Source organism: Pinus tabuliformis, chromosome 7 (genome assembly GCF_031772625.1).
Source record: "Pinus tabuliformis cultivar Carrire ecotype Pingquan chromosome 7, CPIR1, whole genome shotgun sequence".
NCBI classification, from domain to species: domain Eukaryota; kingdom Viridiplantae; phylum Streptophyta; class Pinopsida; order Pinales; family Pinaceae; genus Pinus; species Pinus tabuliformis.
Window position 1 is genome coordinate 1973824831 of NC_142293.1, and position 18258 is coordinate 1973843088.

Consider the following 18258-nt stretch of genomic DNA (forward strand, 5'->3'; position numbering starts at 1 on the left):
ATTAGGAGGATGGGGTTTGAACAATATCTTCCTTTCTCCCAAGCTTTGGCGGAAAAAAGCATGTGGCGCTTGATACAAAATACATGCCTCTAGGGGAGAGTAATGGCATTAAAGTACTTCCCAAGTCAATCTATAATTGACTGGATTTGAACTTCTTATAAGCATGAGAATAATAATTTTATTGTGTGGAAAGTGTTGGTAAACTCTTTTCCTCTTGTAGGAGATTGGTTAGCCTAGCAAATAGGTGACATTGGGGAAGATCCCTAGCTAGGAGTTGGGGAAAGTTTTTTATTGTCACAAGAAGTGCTAAGGCATATTCATTCTCAAAAAATATATTTCCTGGCTGATGCAAGGTCCTTGCAACCCATAGAATGGGGAAGGGACCAATGGGAATCGATTGAAGCCCTATTCTTCACCAGAGAAAAAGTAGTAGAATGGGGATGTTATGTGGTGCCTTGTTGCTCAAACTTAGTTAGTCTCAACGTTGATGAAATCGATTCCTTAGTTTAGATTAAAAAAAATGAGGCCTTGAGAGATTACACAACCAAATTAGGTTGTTTATCTAAAGTGGAGGCAAAGGCTCCTCCTGAGAGAAAATGGTGGTGGGGGTTTCTTTGGAAGAACCCTAGGCCCTTCAAATGCAAAATTATTCTAGCCTTGAACAACACACTTCTTACTTGGTCGAGAACATTTCGAATGGGGAAAATAATGGGCATCACCGACTGCAGGAAAGCTCAGCAGCCGAGCGGCACTGCCATGGCCACAACGAAAAAGACGACAGCAACGGCCGAAGAAAGTACTGCGAAGGCCACGAAGGTGTCAGGGCTTTATATTCCTGTGCCGGTTTCTCCAGAAATGAAGCAGTTCCTCGGCGTTTTTGAGGCTCCCCGCGTAGAAGCAGTGAAAAAGATCTGGGAATACGTCAAAGCTAACAGTCTCCAGGAACATCAAATTGTGTTCTGCCAGCCCCTTCCGCGTCCCGTTTCAGTCAAGATTCTTGTGGGCGATGTCTTTTGGCTCCGATTCCATTTCAGGGACGGAAAATCTCAGGGGTTAGGGCCGATTTATGCAGGTATAGACCGTTGGCTGTTCACCAGGCCAATCGATCCATTGCTGTCTTTTGCATGCAAAGAGGGGGGACTGCATGTTGCAGATCCAACCCAGTTCAAAAATGCATGGCACAAATTCCACAGATCCAGGCCGGATCTAATAGATTGGAGCAAGATTCAAGACAATACGGAATCCAGCCAACAGATCGGAGGGAATAAGTATCGAATGATCAGAGGGCACGCTCTTCTCATCACACAGAAGGTAGATCGACTCAATAAGAGGCAAGATCTGGAAGAAGGCACACAGCTTGACCATCTGGCAACCAGCATAGACACTGGTTCAGGCAGAGCTCAGCCAGATCGCAGAAAACAGGTAACCAAAAATAGTTTCCAGATTTTTATTAAAACCCCTGAGAAGAAATCTCTCTTAGTATGGGTAAGTGGAAATAGCTCTGTTTCGCTGTTAAAGCAGCAAATTTGTGCTTTGACGGGCTATCCTGGCCAGATCCAGCACCTAGTCAGCGGAAGATGGTCTCTCCAGGACCACAGAACCCTGGGGAGCTACGAGATCAGCCCAGGAGAAACCATTGCCGTGAATCTCAGGCTGAGAGGAGGGGCACCATTTCAGGGACAGCCAAGCAGTTCAGGAGGGGAAAAGGGGAAAACAGTACCCCAGCATAAACCTAAGGGAGCTCCATCATATAAAAACATTCTTCAAGGCAACAGAGAGTCAGGACCCCCCCCAGATCAAGGTGGATATACACCTCGGCCATACATAGTAGAACAACTAGGGCAAACTCCAGCCCTTAATGTTGATTCCACAGGGATGGATGACTATGTTAAGTCATATGAATCGCAGGCCCTAATATGCCGATTCAACAGCTTCTGGCCAACACCAACGAATCTATTCCACTGGATCTTCAAAAATTGGACCATGGAATGCGATATACACCTGTGCTCCAAAGGTTTCTTCATAGTCAGATTTGCATCCATGGAAGTCAGAGATACAATCATCAATGCCGGGCCTTGGTTCTGGGGAACGGCGGGGCTGTTTATAACCCCATGGTTTACAGACTTCGATCCAAACAAAATGACAGTCACCAAAGTGCCGGTATGGGTTCGTCTTCACAACCTCCCCCTGCATTTCTGGAGCGAACGAGTCTTGGAAGGAATTGGGAACAGCATCGGGAAATACATCAAAACAGATATGGAAAGGATTGATGAAAGGATCTTCACTTTCGCACGAATCTGTGTGGAAGTGGACTTAAGTAAAGGGCTGCCTGACAATATAAGGCTGATATACAAACAGCAAATTTGGTTGCAATCACTAGATTATGAAAATACTGCCTTTAGATGTAGGCTCTGCAGACAAACAGGACACCTGCAAAGCACATGTCCAGAAGCCAAAAAAGTGAACAGCAAAAGAAAGCAGAAAGGGAAGCAGAAGAAAGGTTGGCTCTTTTCCCCTCCGGTCTCAGATGATGAAGAATCAGAAGCTGAAGAGGAAGACACTTCCACAGAGAAAGCCGAGGCTCCCCAGGAAACGGGGAACCAGAAGGAAACCACAACAGATACCAAGGTTGCACAGCTTCACCCAAATCAGGCAGAGAAGACAAATGATGAACAGAACATGGGAGGGATAAAGCGGCACCACAAATCAGACACATCAGACTCAGACAAGGAATTAGGCTCGCAGGAAGTAGAAACACAGTTAGTTATTGCCTCGATCGAGCCCACTCAAGGAGTATGGCGCAAGGTCGAAAAGAAAAAAGGAAGAAAAACCTGAAGCGTGAGTCTTACTCACAAATGCATCTCAGTTTTTTCTTGCTCTCACTTCTTTTCCTCTCTCTCTCCCTCTTTTCTCTCTTTCTCTCTCTCTCCTTTTCTCATCATTTTTGCACGTTAGTCCTGTAACGTTGCGGAGGGTGCCATGGCACCCGAGCCCACCGGGCAGCTATGGAAATGCATCATGCATCTGCAATTGTAACTTTTCATTTTTTAAATAAAAGGTTACAGATTTTTTCTTCGGAAAAAAAAACACACTTCTTACTTGGGGGGGAATTTGTTTAAGATAGGATGGGTTGGACCAAACAAATGTTCCCTTTGTGAGGAAAATGAAGAATCAATTAATCGTATTTTTATGCGCCTCCCTTATGTAGGGAAGGTATGGAACATGTTGGTAACCAAACTCGAAGCATCCATAGTCTGGAAGCCTCTTTGAATGATTTGGGAAGAGGATTGATCCATGAAATGTTATGTTGTGTTCCCATGCTTAATGGTGTTAGGATTCTGGTGGGAACGAAACCAAACTATCTTCCAAGGCAAGAAAATCTAGGAGGGGTAATGACCATACTGGTTAGGAGGTGGGCCGAAGAGTACAAAATCCCTCCAAATCTGGTCAAATCAGGAACCTTTAAATGGTACCGGTGGTTCCAAGATTTCCATGGGGCCAGTCAAGGTCAAACCCTATGACAGGTGCATGATTAATTATTTTTTGCTTGGCAAGCAACATAATCCACATTACTTATGTAGGTGGTCATGGGACTGAGATGAGAGTGGAACTTCTGGTCATGTGGGTGCTACTCAATCAAGCATCTCAAAATGAGGTGGAAAAAACTCATGTGATGGGTGATTTGCAAGTGGCCATAGATTGGACCTCTCACAAGGCTCAAGTAGAAGTAGCCAACCTACATCCAATTTTACAGGAACTGCAAGACACAATCACGACATTTCAAAACATTTCTTTCTCCCACATCTACTGCTAGTTAAACCAATAGGAAAACACTTTCTCCAAAAAAGTGTTGTCTCTATCGATAAGAGCTTGCATTTTACAAAAATGAAGGCATGCTAAGTTATGAATGGAGAAAATCAATTCTTGTAACGTAGTTTTTAGAAATGTGAATGACACAGAGCGGGTATGGAAGGGCAATTTTATGATTTTTAGTGTTTTTTTTTACAAACTTTGTACAGTTTTGTAATGAAATGTAGGATGAACATAGACGAAGTTTGTGATTGTAAGACTAAGGATAGGAGTTGATTCAAAAGTCCTGCACCTAATGTTGAAATTGTAACTACCGTCATTCTTCATAATTATCATTTTACTTATAACAATATGTATTTTACGTAAAAGCACAAGAAGAAAAATTACTTTTATTTTCTAGCATGTTCTTCATGCTTTGTTTTGATCAATAGAAAATGTAAAAGGGCATGTCCTTTGTGACCCTTGTAAAAGAAGTAAATTTGAATCTTTGTAAGTGTCATTTGTCCCTCCAATTTTCCAAGTTGTCCCTTCAATGGTCAAGTTGGCCTGCCCAAGATATGTGCCCCTTTGCATGGATGAACAACTGTAAATAGAGCCAATTCGTCATCATCAAGGACATACTTCATAAGACCTTTTCTAAGGCACAAGTGTGAGCTTTTCTAAGGCAAATATCTAAGATTCCTCAGGCATATATCTGAGATTTCGTTGGCATATATCTGAGAGTTCCTGAGGCATATATCAGAGACTTTCTATGGCATATATTCGAGATTTCTGAGGCATATATCTGAGACTTTCTAAGACATATATCTGAGCTTTCTAAGGCACCATACTTTTGAGGTATCTAAGTTATCTGTGGCAACATTCTTCTATGATTATATAAGCTTCCCGAGGCATAATTTTTTGTGGTATACGAGTTATTTGTGACACTACATATCTATGATCAATGAGCTATTTAAGGCACTTAACTCTTATGGACTAAGGCTAGTTTGAGGACATACAAGTGGGATTTTATGAGCAATGTTGTGGACAAAATCTAGCAAGTAAACTTATGGACAAACATATGACATCTTGACAGACTTCATGTGGACATTTGTTTGGAGGGTTGAATTGGCATTTGAGAGATTAGCTGCCATATTTTTACTGGTTAGTGTGTTTATGACTTGGATATCTCTCATTTTGATCTGAAGGAAAGGATTGATGGGTTTTTCCTTGGCCTTTGGCCTAATCTATAGTGTCTCTTGTCTTTTGTGCATTGTGATTTCTACTTTATTTTTGAATGCATAATTGCTTGATGACATAATTGAATAAAGTAAATGCTAAAAGGAAACATATATATCATCACAAGAAATTATCATGATTAGAAATTCTAATTGCATTGGAATTTCAACACCTAAAAAGCTAAGTGGTTTAGATATTTTTCTTCCGAAAATAAAAAGAAAAAAGACAAAAGAAAAACATGTATGTAAAGTTGAAAGGAAAATTATGTTGGAAATAAAAAAAAAAAACAAAACAAAACAAAAAAATTAAATTATAACTTTATTTAAAAAAATTAACATATGAGTTAAAAATATATACTTTTGTAAAAACACTTACAAAATTCTCACTTATTAAGATTGTTGGGATATATATATATATATATATATATATATATATATATATATATATATATATATTCTAACTACTATACTAAACGACATTTTTCAAGATATTTTTCTAGTTAATTTTAATCAAAATCTAGCTGAGATTTTTGAAAATTTGAGTTTAACTTGTTTAATCTATAAAATTCTAGTAGATTCCGTGGAAAAGGCCATTTTGTTATATTTTCGTTATATTAAACTACACACATGTTAACATAAAGTTTAAAGTATTTTATTTATAAATGATATTCTTATACTATTTATATTTTAGAGTTTAAAGTATTTTATTTATAAATGATATTCTTATACTATTAATAATTTTTTTAAATATTATGTGCCAAGTTTATATTAAGCATTAAAGAAGTATATATCTTCCACATATTGTAAATAGAAAATATTTATGAAAGAATAAGAAATTTTGTACTTTTAATTATTTGTATTCTTAATATTTGTTTAAATGTTATATTTCAAGTCTGTCAAGAACAAAAGGAATGACATTTCTTGCTCATAAATATTTAGGCTTAATATTCTATTTTGGAATAAAGATTTCAAAATTTTAATTTAGTTATAAATAATTATTAAGTGGATAATAGAGATTCAACCTTCATGAAATATTCTAGAATAATCGTAGTAGTATACACAAATTAATTATTAATATTTATCTTCATAGTTATGCTCTCTTACTTTTTTAATTAAACTGATTAAATAAAAAAAATGTCATATGAGCAAGTTTCATATGAAGTGAATTACAATTTTTTGGGCATGTAATATTGAAAGCCACAATATTGTAACAAAACCTATTTACAAATTAAGAATCTTCATGACAAAGTGGGGTTAAATCTTCATTCTTAAGTATCTTGTTACATGTTTTTCTAAATGCATATATGTTCAACTTATATTATATTATATATATATATATATATATATATATATATATATATATATATATAGATATATATATATAATCTAATACTTATTATGGAAGATATTATAATATATGCGTGTTTTTTTTGGAGCAATGGGTTTCTCCAACACGCAGATCACTGCGGCCGGCTTCCTTCGACCCACAGGCTGGGGCTGGCTTCCTCGGCAGTCTTCCTTACCATTCCACGCGCGCCGCCGCTCTTGCAACCTCCGTCGACAGTCCTCTTCACCACTCTGCACGCGCTCTCCACGGCAGTCCGCAGCGACCCAAGATGCTGCTCGAAATCAAAAAATGCAGCCTCAATCGATCCCTGCGTGGTCCGATCTTGCCACGGCCACCGATCTCCTCCACGGAGCATTTATGCAAAGACAAAAAATGCAACCTTCTTGCCCTCACACAGGTTGGCGCGATTTTCAGCCAAGCCCTCACGCCGATCTGCAAACAAACGGTGAAGATCACTCAGATTTCGTCTCTGCCATAAGCAAGCAACGGATCGGCTTCTCGAACTCGCCAGATATGCTTGCAGAGGAGAAATCCCCTCCCTATCATCACCATGGCAGATCTGCTCTCAGACGCAAAAGAGGCCCTAGCACTGTGTCTAGGCACTTCTTTGCCTCCTTTCAGATCCAAATTTCTCAACCTACAGGCAGAACCATCCTGCAATGGGTCAGTTATTCAGATTTGGTGCTGGATCTCAAATTGGATCTAGAACGGCAGATTTGGATCCCTTTAGACCTTCAGAGACTTCTCTTTCAAAGTAAACAACTTGAAGACCTCCTTCCCCTCTCTTCTTACAGCATTACCAGAAACTGCTCTTTGGTGTTAACCCTTCATTTGAGAGGAGGTGCAGCGGGACAGTCATCCTCTGCTCCTCCTTTCTCTTACAAAGATGCAGTACACTCTAAGCACCCCAAACCCCTGGAAACCCTTAAACCTAAGCCTTTTTTGGTTGACAAGATAGAGGAAGTTCCCTCTGTTGAAATCACCCATGAAGGTCCTGCAATCCAACTTCAAGATTTTGCAGAAAGAGCCATCATTTACAGATTTAACAGACTGTGGTCACGATCTCAAGATCTCTATGAATGGATCCATGCAAACTGGACTCATCATTGTAAGATCAGTTTCTGTTCAAAAGGATACTTCATTGTTCTATTTGAGGACAGTAAGCATTATGAAAAGGCTTTAAAAGAAGGCCCTTGGTTCAAGGGAACTGCAGGGCTCTTCTTGACTCCTTGGTTCCCAGATTTTGATCCAGCAACTGCAGTCATTACCAGGACACCTGTATGGATCAGGCTTCCAAACTTACCTGCCCACTTATGGCATAGTGCAGTCTATAAAGCCATAGGCAACACCTTGGGCAGTTTCATTATGGGAGATTACTGGCGGGATCTCAAAGGTCTCTACACATATGCCAGAATATGTGCAGAGTTAGATTTGAGCAAAGGACTTCCAGAACAAATCAATCTCAAGATCAACGACTTTGTCTGGACCCAGACACTGGATTACGAAAATACTGCATTTCATTTCCGCCATTGCCACCAATTAGGGCATCTGCAGAACTCCTGCCCATCTCTCCCGGCAAAAAAGAATAAGGATAACCTCTCCAAGCCCAAGCCCAAATGATGGGCTCCTTGCTCTCCACCTCCAGTTGTGGATTCTGATTCCTCTAGCTCTGAAGATGAAGGTAGCGATGCATTTTGGATCAAGCCCCTCCTTCCGTGGTCCCTTCCACTGATCGTTCGACGCATTCCTCTGAGACAGCCATCGCCCAAAAACGCGTCCATATGACCTCCTCCTCTGATTCAGAAAAGGAGGGCCCCCCTGTGGAGATCCCCAATCTTCAAGTTGTCATTGCTCATTCACCCCAGGATGGTTGGGTCGAAGTCAAAAAAAGGAAAGGGAAAAAGCTTCGTGTTGAGGCTTCTGCCCATTCTGGGTAGAAGTCAGTCTTTTTGCTTCCAGCCATATGTTATAGCTTCTTGCTTGTTTCACTCCTTTTCCGGAACCGAGGTTGATAGTCCTATCATTTCTGGTGGCCGGTTTTCCGTCTCTCTTGATTGTATCATCTTGTACCATATTTTTTGATTAATAGAATTAGTCCAATTCAAAAATAAAAAATAATATATATATATCTATATATATATATATATATATATATATATATATATATATATATATATATATATATATATATATATATATTATGGAATGGCACATTCTAACTTAGAAAATGACATTTTCACAACATTTTTTTTGGGTTAAATTTTAATAAAATCTTGAAAAAAAAAATTAAAAACTTGAGTTTAAGTTGTTTAATATGTTGAATTCAAGTGCCCCAAGGGTTTTTCAGGGTGTTGAATTCATTTATGCATATTCAAAAATGCATTTTAAATAACAAAAAAATCACATTCTTTTTTGAAATTATTTTATTGGATTCCCGTGAAAAAGTTGATTTCCTTTATAAGTTAGAGTAGGCCATTATGGATTGTGGTAAGTTTAGTAGGTCAAGTCCGAGTTGTTAAAGGGCATGTGCTATTGAGAGGTCACATGTTCAATTCTCTCAACACTCGGCATGTGCTATTGAGAGGTCACATGTTCAATTCTCTCGATATTCTTATGGTCAGGGTCGTCATTGAGACCCAAAAATTATGGATTGATATCTATAGCTGACATTCAAAAATTATGGTTTGATATCTACAGTGTTGACATTATGGATTGATATCTGTCGCTGACATCCTAAAAATTATGGATTGATATCGACAGATCCCTAGTATGACATAGGTTCAGGCAAAAGATAATTATGGGTTCTTCATCTCCACATGGATTGGGTTGATATCTATAGCTGACATCCTAAAAATTATGGATTGATATCTATAGTGTTGATATCTGACCCCTAGTATGAACCATATCTATAATGGTGACATCCGACCCCTAGTATGACATAGGTTCAGGCATAAGATAATTATGGGTTCTTCATCTCCACTTTCAGAACCACATAAGATAAAAAATTATAGATTGATACCATTTAATTTATATGATTGAGATTGTGAATAAATGGAAGTTGAAATGAGATAGAAATCTAAATTTTATTTGTAACTAATATATATTTTTAAATATAATTTATATTTTTAAAATGTAAATTTTGTTTTTTGTTTTATTGTTATTTTTTAAAGTATGGATTGATCACTATTGACATTCTACCCCTAGTATGACATAGGTTTAGGCAGAAGAAAATTGATGGGTTCTTCATTTCCACTTTCATTTATTGATGCAGACATTGAACCACATAAAATAAAAAGTTATGGATTGATACCATTCAATTTATATGATTGAGATTGTGAATAAATAGAAGTTGAAATGAGATTAAGATTGAAATTTTATTGGTAACTAAAATATTTTTTCAAATATCATTTATCTCAAAAGAATATCACATGTGCATAATACTTGGTTGTGAAAATTGTTTTCAATATAAAAATTTAAAATATAAATTTTGTATTTTGTTTTATGGTTATTTTTTAAAATATTTTTATAATATAAATTTTGTATTTTGTTTTATTGTTATTTTTTAAAATATTTTTATAATATAAAATTTGTTTTTTATTAATAAATTTAATATTAATTAATTAGGCCGATAGGCCTTTCTTTGAAAGGGACTTTCGTCGTCCCTTTGTTTCTCAAGCTGACACGTGGCATCGAGAATATCGCGGGCATAACCGCAGAGTTCTGAAAGCGAGCGGTCATACTCGTCGTGTGTTCATGGATATTCATGAACACGGTTCTGCGGCTACTTAATTTTTAGTTGGCGTTTGAAAAATTCGTGACGTTTTCTTCGGAAGCGTTCATAAACTAACCATCATATCTCCGATGAATAATTCCCATTTTTCGCCTACCATTGCCATCTTTTGTGAACCTTTCTGATCGCATTCTGTCTCAAATAGCTCCCAATCAGACAGAGCTGCCGCCATGAATCTTGAAAGCAAGTCTTCCGTCAGATGCCCTTCAGAGATCTCACTTCTCCTGGAACGAATAATGTCCATGGAAAATTCATTCACTACATTTATGGCTTCTCTTAACCGCCTCTCAGAACCGATGTCAAGCTTTCGCTTGATTCTCCACAGAAAGGGGAAAATGGAAAAAAACCTGCCAGCGCTAATATCAAGAGCATCGTTAAAAGCCTCTGCAAATTGGGACCTGGGCAGAGAAGGGTGGAGGCAACCGGGATCGACACCGAACGCCACCTTGCAGATATTGTCGAATGCAAACCTCATCAGAACGTCCTGCAAGTCTATGATCTCTCCCCCTTCGCATGCGCTCTTGAGCACCACCATTAGCCGGTTCTTGATTTCCCACTGAACAGCCTCCACCACGAAGTTCCGGAGCGACTTGGTATTGAATTCGTAGCTCGCAGCCTTCCTCTGCATTTTCCACAGCTCCCCATCAGTGTTGAAGATCCCCTTGCCCAGGAAATCGTGGAGAAAGAAACTGAAGCGTTCTCCCTTGGGGTAATTCTGAAAATTGGCTCTCAGAATATGCTCCACATTAGAGGGATTCGCAGTGATAAAGCCTGGGACGCCTCCTGGGCGCTGGACCATACATGTGTGGGAAGGGATTCTGGAAAGAATATCCACTGTCCATTCCAGAACCCTGTCCCTGTTCTTGAAAAATTCCCACAGAATACCAATTACAGGATATATTACAAGACCTTGGTATGGCCGATTGCCTCCATTTCTTGTAATGAAAAAGAGTACGAAGCCAAATGAGAAGAGAAGAAAGGCAAGCAAAAATTGGTCGATTGCCATGGCAAAAGCTTGTCTGGTATTAAATTCAGCAAGAAAACTGATCATTCTGTACATAATTTGCTATATGATCTACCTATTTACAATGCTACACATATCCTTTCATCCCCCACTGAACGTAAAAGCACCAGATGCATTTCACAAACACAAAGGCCAAAACATGTCAAACTCAAACCAGAGAACTCATCCTTCAATCTATAAAAGATCCTTTCTATTTATTTACATGGCTGGAACGTAATAGATCTCTGACATTTTCCAGATTAGGCCTGCATGCATGCACGTTGAGAACATTATTTACTGTACAAATTGTAGATACCCATCATATCACATTTTGACAGTTACAGCCAGTCAAGCAAACGATGGGGTTTTCCTGCATATATTCTCCTCTTAGTCCACATCAATAGTGCAGAGATCTGCCATAGAGAGGTCCCAGGTTCGCCTCAAGCAGTTTGATAGACATTACAAAGTTACAGATGCCCGAAGTATCACTCACCAAATAGTTGATCATCTCTTTAGAACAGAGGAGCAGTAAGTATAAATGGACATGAGAAGCCCAGCACTGAACATCTCTACCTTGAAGGTCTAGCCTCAAAAAGGGAAATAAAAACCCTCTGTTTATTCTTTTTTACCTGTCCACCACAATCAATTTCTTGCCTGACAACTTAGAATCCGAACCAGAGATGCAGCAAAGTAGCTTTACAACGTTGGTATGCCTAATCTTTCCTAGAAGCTCTATCTCTGCTTGAAATCTCTTTTCTTGGACAGATCGTGGGTTCTCGTTATTCCAGATCCTTTTCACAGCAACAATATTACCATTTTCCAGTGCCACCTTGTAGACTTTGCCAGCATGTCCACTTCCAATAACATGATACTCTGTCAATCCATTCAAAATGTCTGACACTTCATGGCTTGAGAAACAGTAGTACCTGTTGCCCTTTGTTTAGAGTTGGAGTGGCTTTGCTTGGGGCATAAAAGCCAACTCCACTTTGGTAGCATTTCATTTGCCATTTTTGGAGATATTGGAAGAAAATTAACATATATTCATGGACTGAAAGTAAAATATATTTCTCATTTTATCATCTGAGATATCGATCACCTTAGGAATCCAGATTATGCACCATTTCTAAATTTCTGTCTTTAGTGAAATCTTTTTACTTTACTATGCTGTAGTCTAAATGTGCTATGAAATGGTCCTTTTCCGGCTGATTAAAGTAGCAAGAAGGGAAACCAGTATTTTTATCCCAAAATCCAGCAAGAATCGTTTTGGTTTTGATGGAATTGTACATATCAGATGTTAATTTTTACAATCTGTTTGCAGTAGAAGTGTTAAAGGGTGCCAAATCCATTTCTGCATTAAAACGAACAATTTTATTGATTCAAACTTGCAATTTTGACAAAGATTGACTGGCTCGATTTGGCTGATGGCAAACTAGAAAAGGATAAAAACATAGTGTTTAGCCTTCTTCCTTTGATATTCCCCTCAAAACCACTTTTGTGCAGAACAACAATAGAAAATGACAAATGTTACTTTTGTTTTGTTTAAGTTAGTCGATTGTGAAGTGCATTTCCATGTGTGGGTTTTCGTTCTACAACTAATGCTTTTGCAAACTTAAAAGTCAGAGCCAATATTGGTATATGGAATAGTTACCTTTGTACAGGATGATATTTTTTCTTAATTTAAGAGACTAATTGTATGTCATGATGTTGATCTAAGTTATCTCTATATGAATATCTGTCATATCTATTTTCCCTGATGAGAGTTCACAGGAAATGTTGGAAAAGTTTCAAAATTCTACAGATTATACTAAAAAAGATATACGATATCTGTTAGTACTGTTTCAAGAAACGTTTGCCTTGAAAGCAATAGTGGTAATATGATTCCCACAAGTGGCTGAGGTCAGTTAGATTGGGTGTGTGCAAAAGTTATCTGATTCATTGGGGTATGAGCTTTGACACGGGGATGGCTAAAACAACCTGGAGTCCGCAGACTGGTAACTTCCAGTTTGTTTGTTTTTTCTGTTTCTTAATGACTTCAGGGATTCGAAATTGAGTTTCCTAAATGAATATGTTTGACTTGGAAGTAATATTTTATGAACAGTAAAACAGGACTCTTTTCCCCCTTGCGCTTTTTTCCCAACTTTCAATTCTTTTGCTGAAACTCGGGTCAGACCTGACTCAGGTCTGATTGCTCTCATATGGGAGTTCTTGAGAGTATTTGCTGAGTCTGCAGCAGACTTAGGAGCCTCAACATCTAGACTCCAACAGCATTTTTTGGATGTTTTTGAAACCATTGAGTGACATTTTTTTTAATCCCCATTTTTGCACTGCTTTCTGTTCTCATTTTATCATCTGAGATATCGATCACCTTAGGAATCCAGATTATGCACCATTGCTGGTAAAATCATTACTGTTGTTTTATTTCTGTTGATGCTGCTGTTGGCACTTTCAGTTTCCAGATTTTTATTTCAAAACAATTTTTAAATTACAAAAGGATCAAGCTCCTGGATTTAAATTTTCAAAATATGTTTCCAACTTCCAAGAAATGAAATTGAAGCTCCTAGAATACAATTTTCTTTCGAGCACATAATTTCTTTCCAACATGTTGTATTTGCCTTTTTGCATAAGAAAATGGAAGGAAATATATGCGTGTATTTTTAAGTCAAAATTAAAATAACCATAAACAACCCCATGAAACTTCTTGTAAATTACAAATACAACTGTTCAATAGATACCATATCTTGGTAGAAAAAACCAATTGTAGAGGGATATTGTTTCCACCCAGATGTAGAAATCCCTTATTTCGCTCTCTTTTAATAGACTTCTATGGACCCTTTCTGAGCCTTGCAAGGGTTTGAACTTCAAAGAATACAATCTAAGGTCCAAATTCATCCTTCTACACAAAGATATCCATTTGCACAAGACTATTTTTTGGTTCATCTATAGACGAGGCGAAGTTTCTATCGTGGGTTTATATAAGGCTAAATCAGTAATAAATATATTAATTTTAAAATCAATTACTTATTAAAAAAAAATATTATATACAAGTTGGTTATACAAGAATATATGAATTTAAAATGAGTTTCAAAATTTTAATAATATTAATTTCTATAATTAAATAAATTATTTTTATTAAATGAATTTTATTAAAAATAATAACAATAATGTTTAGGAAAAGCGTCTTACAATTAGTTAATGTTTTAATTGTAGTGTCAACCAGCAATGTAAGTGATTTGTTTTAATATTTGCAAATCACAAATTTCGCCGCTTCTCAATTACCATGTAAAACGCTGTAATTTACTTTTTATTTAAATATGAATGGTTTGGTTTTGGTTTTGTTCTTTTAATATCAAATCTACTGGTACGGGATGGTCATCGTGGTTATTGCCTTCGTCACTAGTGAGCTTTATATATGCTTGCCTATCTATAGAGGTTTCTTCCTTTTAATAATCCTATCGGCCTCTCTTTGTACCTTTTGGGACAATTGCTAGTTATAAAATTTTAAGTCTCCGTGGTTCAGACAGTGAACCATATTGAATAAAATAATTATGGACGGATACCGATCGTAACCACATAAAAAATTATGGATGGATGACGATTGTAACCGCATAAAAAATTATGGATGGATGCCGATTGTAACCGCATAAAAAAATTATGGAATCGCATAAAATATATTTTAATCTCATTTAAAACTAACCCATATAATAAATATGCATTCCAGAGATTTGAATATAATTGAAGTAGTATATTTTACAACTTTTCTTTGTGTTTTCAGAAGCCTTGCTTCATGATGGCAACCAATAAATTAAATCTAAGATCTTATTATGATTGTTCTAATAAATTATCAATCCTATTAAAAAAATATTACATAACATAAAAGCAATCAGCAACCCATTTTTTTACCAAGTGCTTTACAACCCATTCTTTTTTAAAACAGAAGATTGGAGATATTTTATCAGTTAACAGAATTAATTAAAAAGAAGAATTCAACCATGGTTAAAGAAATAAAGGAAATAGTTCTGACCGCATGAGTAGAGGAAATTTAATATTAAAAAAATAGGAAGTGGGTTATATCATATTTAATATTAATATGGTTTTATGTTTTTAAAGAATGTCTACACGAATGAAAATTTAGTAGAAGGGTTAAGATGTTCCTCAAATTACGGGGACTACATCTCTCGTTCTTTTTGAAAAACTTGTGACGAATGGAAAATGATATGAAGTGTTTGAACGCTGAGATGGTCTCTTTATAGCTTGAAAATCGATTTTTGATTTTGGTGATGGTGTGACATCACATATACCTTTGAGAAATGACATGATGAGGTAGTGTATTATAGTTTTATTGCTATTTTTGGAAGGCAAGAGCTATTTCCACCTCTATAGCTCCATAAATGCTCCCTTACATTACTGTCATTCCGTGGGCATAGACTGTAGTACAAGCACGCTGACACACCTGAATATTTCTGGACAAACGCTTTCTGGTAAAACCATACCATGGATAACCGCCATGTACAATACATAAAACCATGCTATGCTATGCATCTGGACGCGCATCTGAGATGTGACGAGCTGAGCATGCATGTTACTCCATGTTAACCGAACAATTCAAATTCAAATTCGAAATTTGAACTGGTGAACCCGCCCCGCCCAAATTCAAAATTTGAACATCGATAATTGTTATATCTCACATTTCAAGTCGTCTGGCATCATGGTTCAGGGTGGGCACGAGACATACATCTAGAATTCCTTCCTGGGGCAGCGCATTACCGCCGGCGGAAGCCCCGACGAGAAGAAATTCAACGGCGTGGGCATAAGCCTCATGGGCAACGAAAACGCTATAACGGACGTTGTCGTCTTTTCAGCTGTTGTGGGGATTGTAGTGACAAGTCAAGCCAATATCCTCACAGGAGTTCACTGTTATAACAAGGCCACGGGCTTCGGAGGAGTTGGAATCAAACTAAAGCTCGGTGGATTGACTCAGACGAGGAGCATCGGTTGTTATTTGGATTATACCACCATTGTTGCAGAGATTCTTCAAACTTTTCTCTGTTGGCGTCTGTGGCACAAGTCTTTTCTCATCATTGTTGATGCCTATTACTCACTTTGTCTTCCTTGAAAATTCCCAAACTTTCTCTGCAATTATTTCAGATCTTGATACCTTCCCTGGTGATTAGGGTATATGGTGTCATTTCCAATCCTAATTGACTCATCAGAGGCAACAAAGGAGCAGTGATGGAGTCAGAATCAGTGACCGTGGCAGATTCTTCAATTTTTGGAGCAGAGGGAGTGATTATCAAGCCAGGATCTGAAACATTTGTACCTGGTTTTCCCTTTTTCTCAGACTTGCAGTCAAATCAGATGCTTGTTTCTCATTCAAATGAAATGGACCTTTACAACAACTCGGTAATCCCAATCAGTCCAGCACAATTTAGCAGAGAAATATATGATATGGGGCGTACCCAATATGGAAATATGCCATTTTCTGCCAATCTGAATACTCCTGGATCTATATCTGAAGTGCCCACTGAGAGATCAGTGCCTGTGTCGGTGAACGAGGGGTACCCAACAGAGGATTCATTGAATTCTCCTGGGCGCAATGGGGAGGCCATGTCACACATTTGGGGCCACTCAGCCTCTGACAAAACAGAGGAGCAGCAAGTTAGAGAGGAGAGGAAGCAGAGAAGGATGTTGTCTAACAGAGAGTCTGCAAGGAGGTCTAGGCTCCGGAAACAACATCTTGTGGACCAGCTGAGGGCTGAGGTGGATCATTTGAGAGCAGAGAATGGGGAGATATTGAAGAAACTCAACATTACTTCAGCGCATTATGCTCATATAAGAGAAGAGAATTCCCTGTTGAGATCAGAGGCCATGGAGCTGAGTCACAAGCTCCAAAGATTGCAATACACATTAAACGCTCAACCTCATGGTGTCTTTGAAAGTATGGGTGTTGAAACTCGAAATTGCAGTGCTGCGCATATGAGCTCAGCGTATGGCACCATTGCTCACTCCTTGGTTTCTCCCCATCTCTGGTTTTGAGGTCCAGAAGCAATTTACATTGTTAAATACTTAGAAATATTACCAGAACCATGCCCTATATTGTTTTCTCATTCATGCAGGAACTTGATATCGATTTGAATGGTGTAAAGAGTTGTAATTTTTTATAAAATTTGAATTTTGGAAAAAATTGTTAATTTTTGCTATGAAATTATGTAGTGAGATTTTTCAATCCTGTATAATAATAAATCAAAGGAAAAACTAAATTTAGATATTCATTAACTCAAAAACCCTTTAAGGATAACGTTGAAGTATCAATATATGGTATCTACGTAGATGAAAACTATAGATTTATATGTTTGCCAAAATTCTAAGGCCCAACGCACCCTGCTTCCTTAAGAGACTACGTTCACCAGTAGGTTGACCCTTGTTGGACCTGCGCTGATTACCAATAGGTTGCCCCTTGCTGGGGGTGCGCTAATTCTATAAATTCATGAATAATAAAAAGAATCTCAAAGCTTACTTCTCCATAAGGTTCTAGGAATTCTTAAAACCATTTACCTTGGATGAAAGTCTCGAATCCTATCCTATCCTACCTTGGAGATTTCATCCCTTATCCCTTGATCTCATCCTTCCATCAAGAGTGGATCTCAAGCCTAGATTGGGTAAATGGATAAGAATTCCTAACCTACCATCCTCTTTTATATATTTACTATCATCCACAAGCTAGCGGTTGGATTTTGGAGATAGATTCTACCCTCATGTTGTTGTTGTGAGAGTCATTATTCCATGCATTAGGGTGACATAGAGATACACTTTGTGACAAGGAAGGTCAAGTCAACTTGGAGGAGCTCTTCTACAAGACCAACTTTATATTTGGTTGTAACTCTCTCCGTTTCTATTAATACAAAGAGTTCATTGTTTTCCTATATGTGATGTTATGATTTCATGTATTTCAATACCATGTTGATCTATTGAATAAAGTGATTGGATAATACTACATAGATATTGTAGATATTTGGCTTGTGTTATCTAATTGTGGAGGTTCTAATTATAGTGATCAGATCTAGGATTGGAGAATACAAGCTAAGACAGGAAC

General features: G+C 37.7%; 1 protein-coding gene across 1 annotated transcript; it reads left to right on the forward strand.

The window, feature by feature from the left end:
• The first annotated feature begins 16219 nt into the window (after nucleotides 1-16219).
• On the forward strand, nucleotides 16220-17266 carry LOC149256378 (uncharacterized). Its single transcript, XM_089457414.1, has one exon. It carries the CDS (start codon nucleotides 16398-16400, stop codon nucleotides 17199-17201), a length of 804 nt encoding a protein of 267 aa, XP_089313540.1. The 5' UTR covers nucleotides 16220-16397; the 3' UTR covers nucleotides 17202-17266.
• Nucleotides 17267-18258: the final 992 nt, after the last annotated feature.

Coding starts and splice junctions, on each gene's coding strand:
- LOC149256378 (XM_089457414.1), top strand. CDS start 16,398: ATGGAGTCAGAATCAGTGACCGTGGCAGATTCTTCAATTTTTGGAGCA.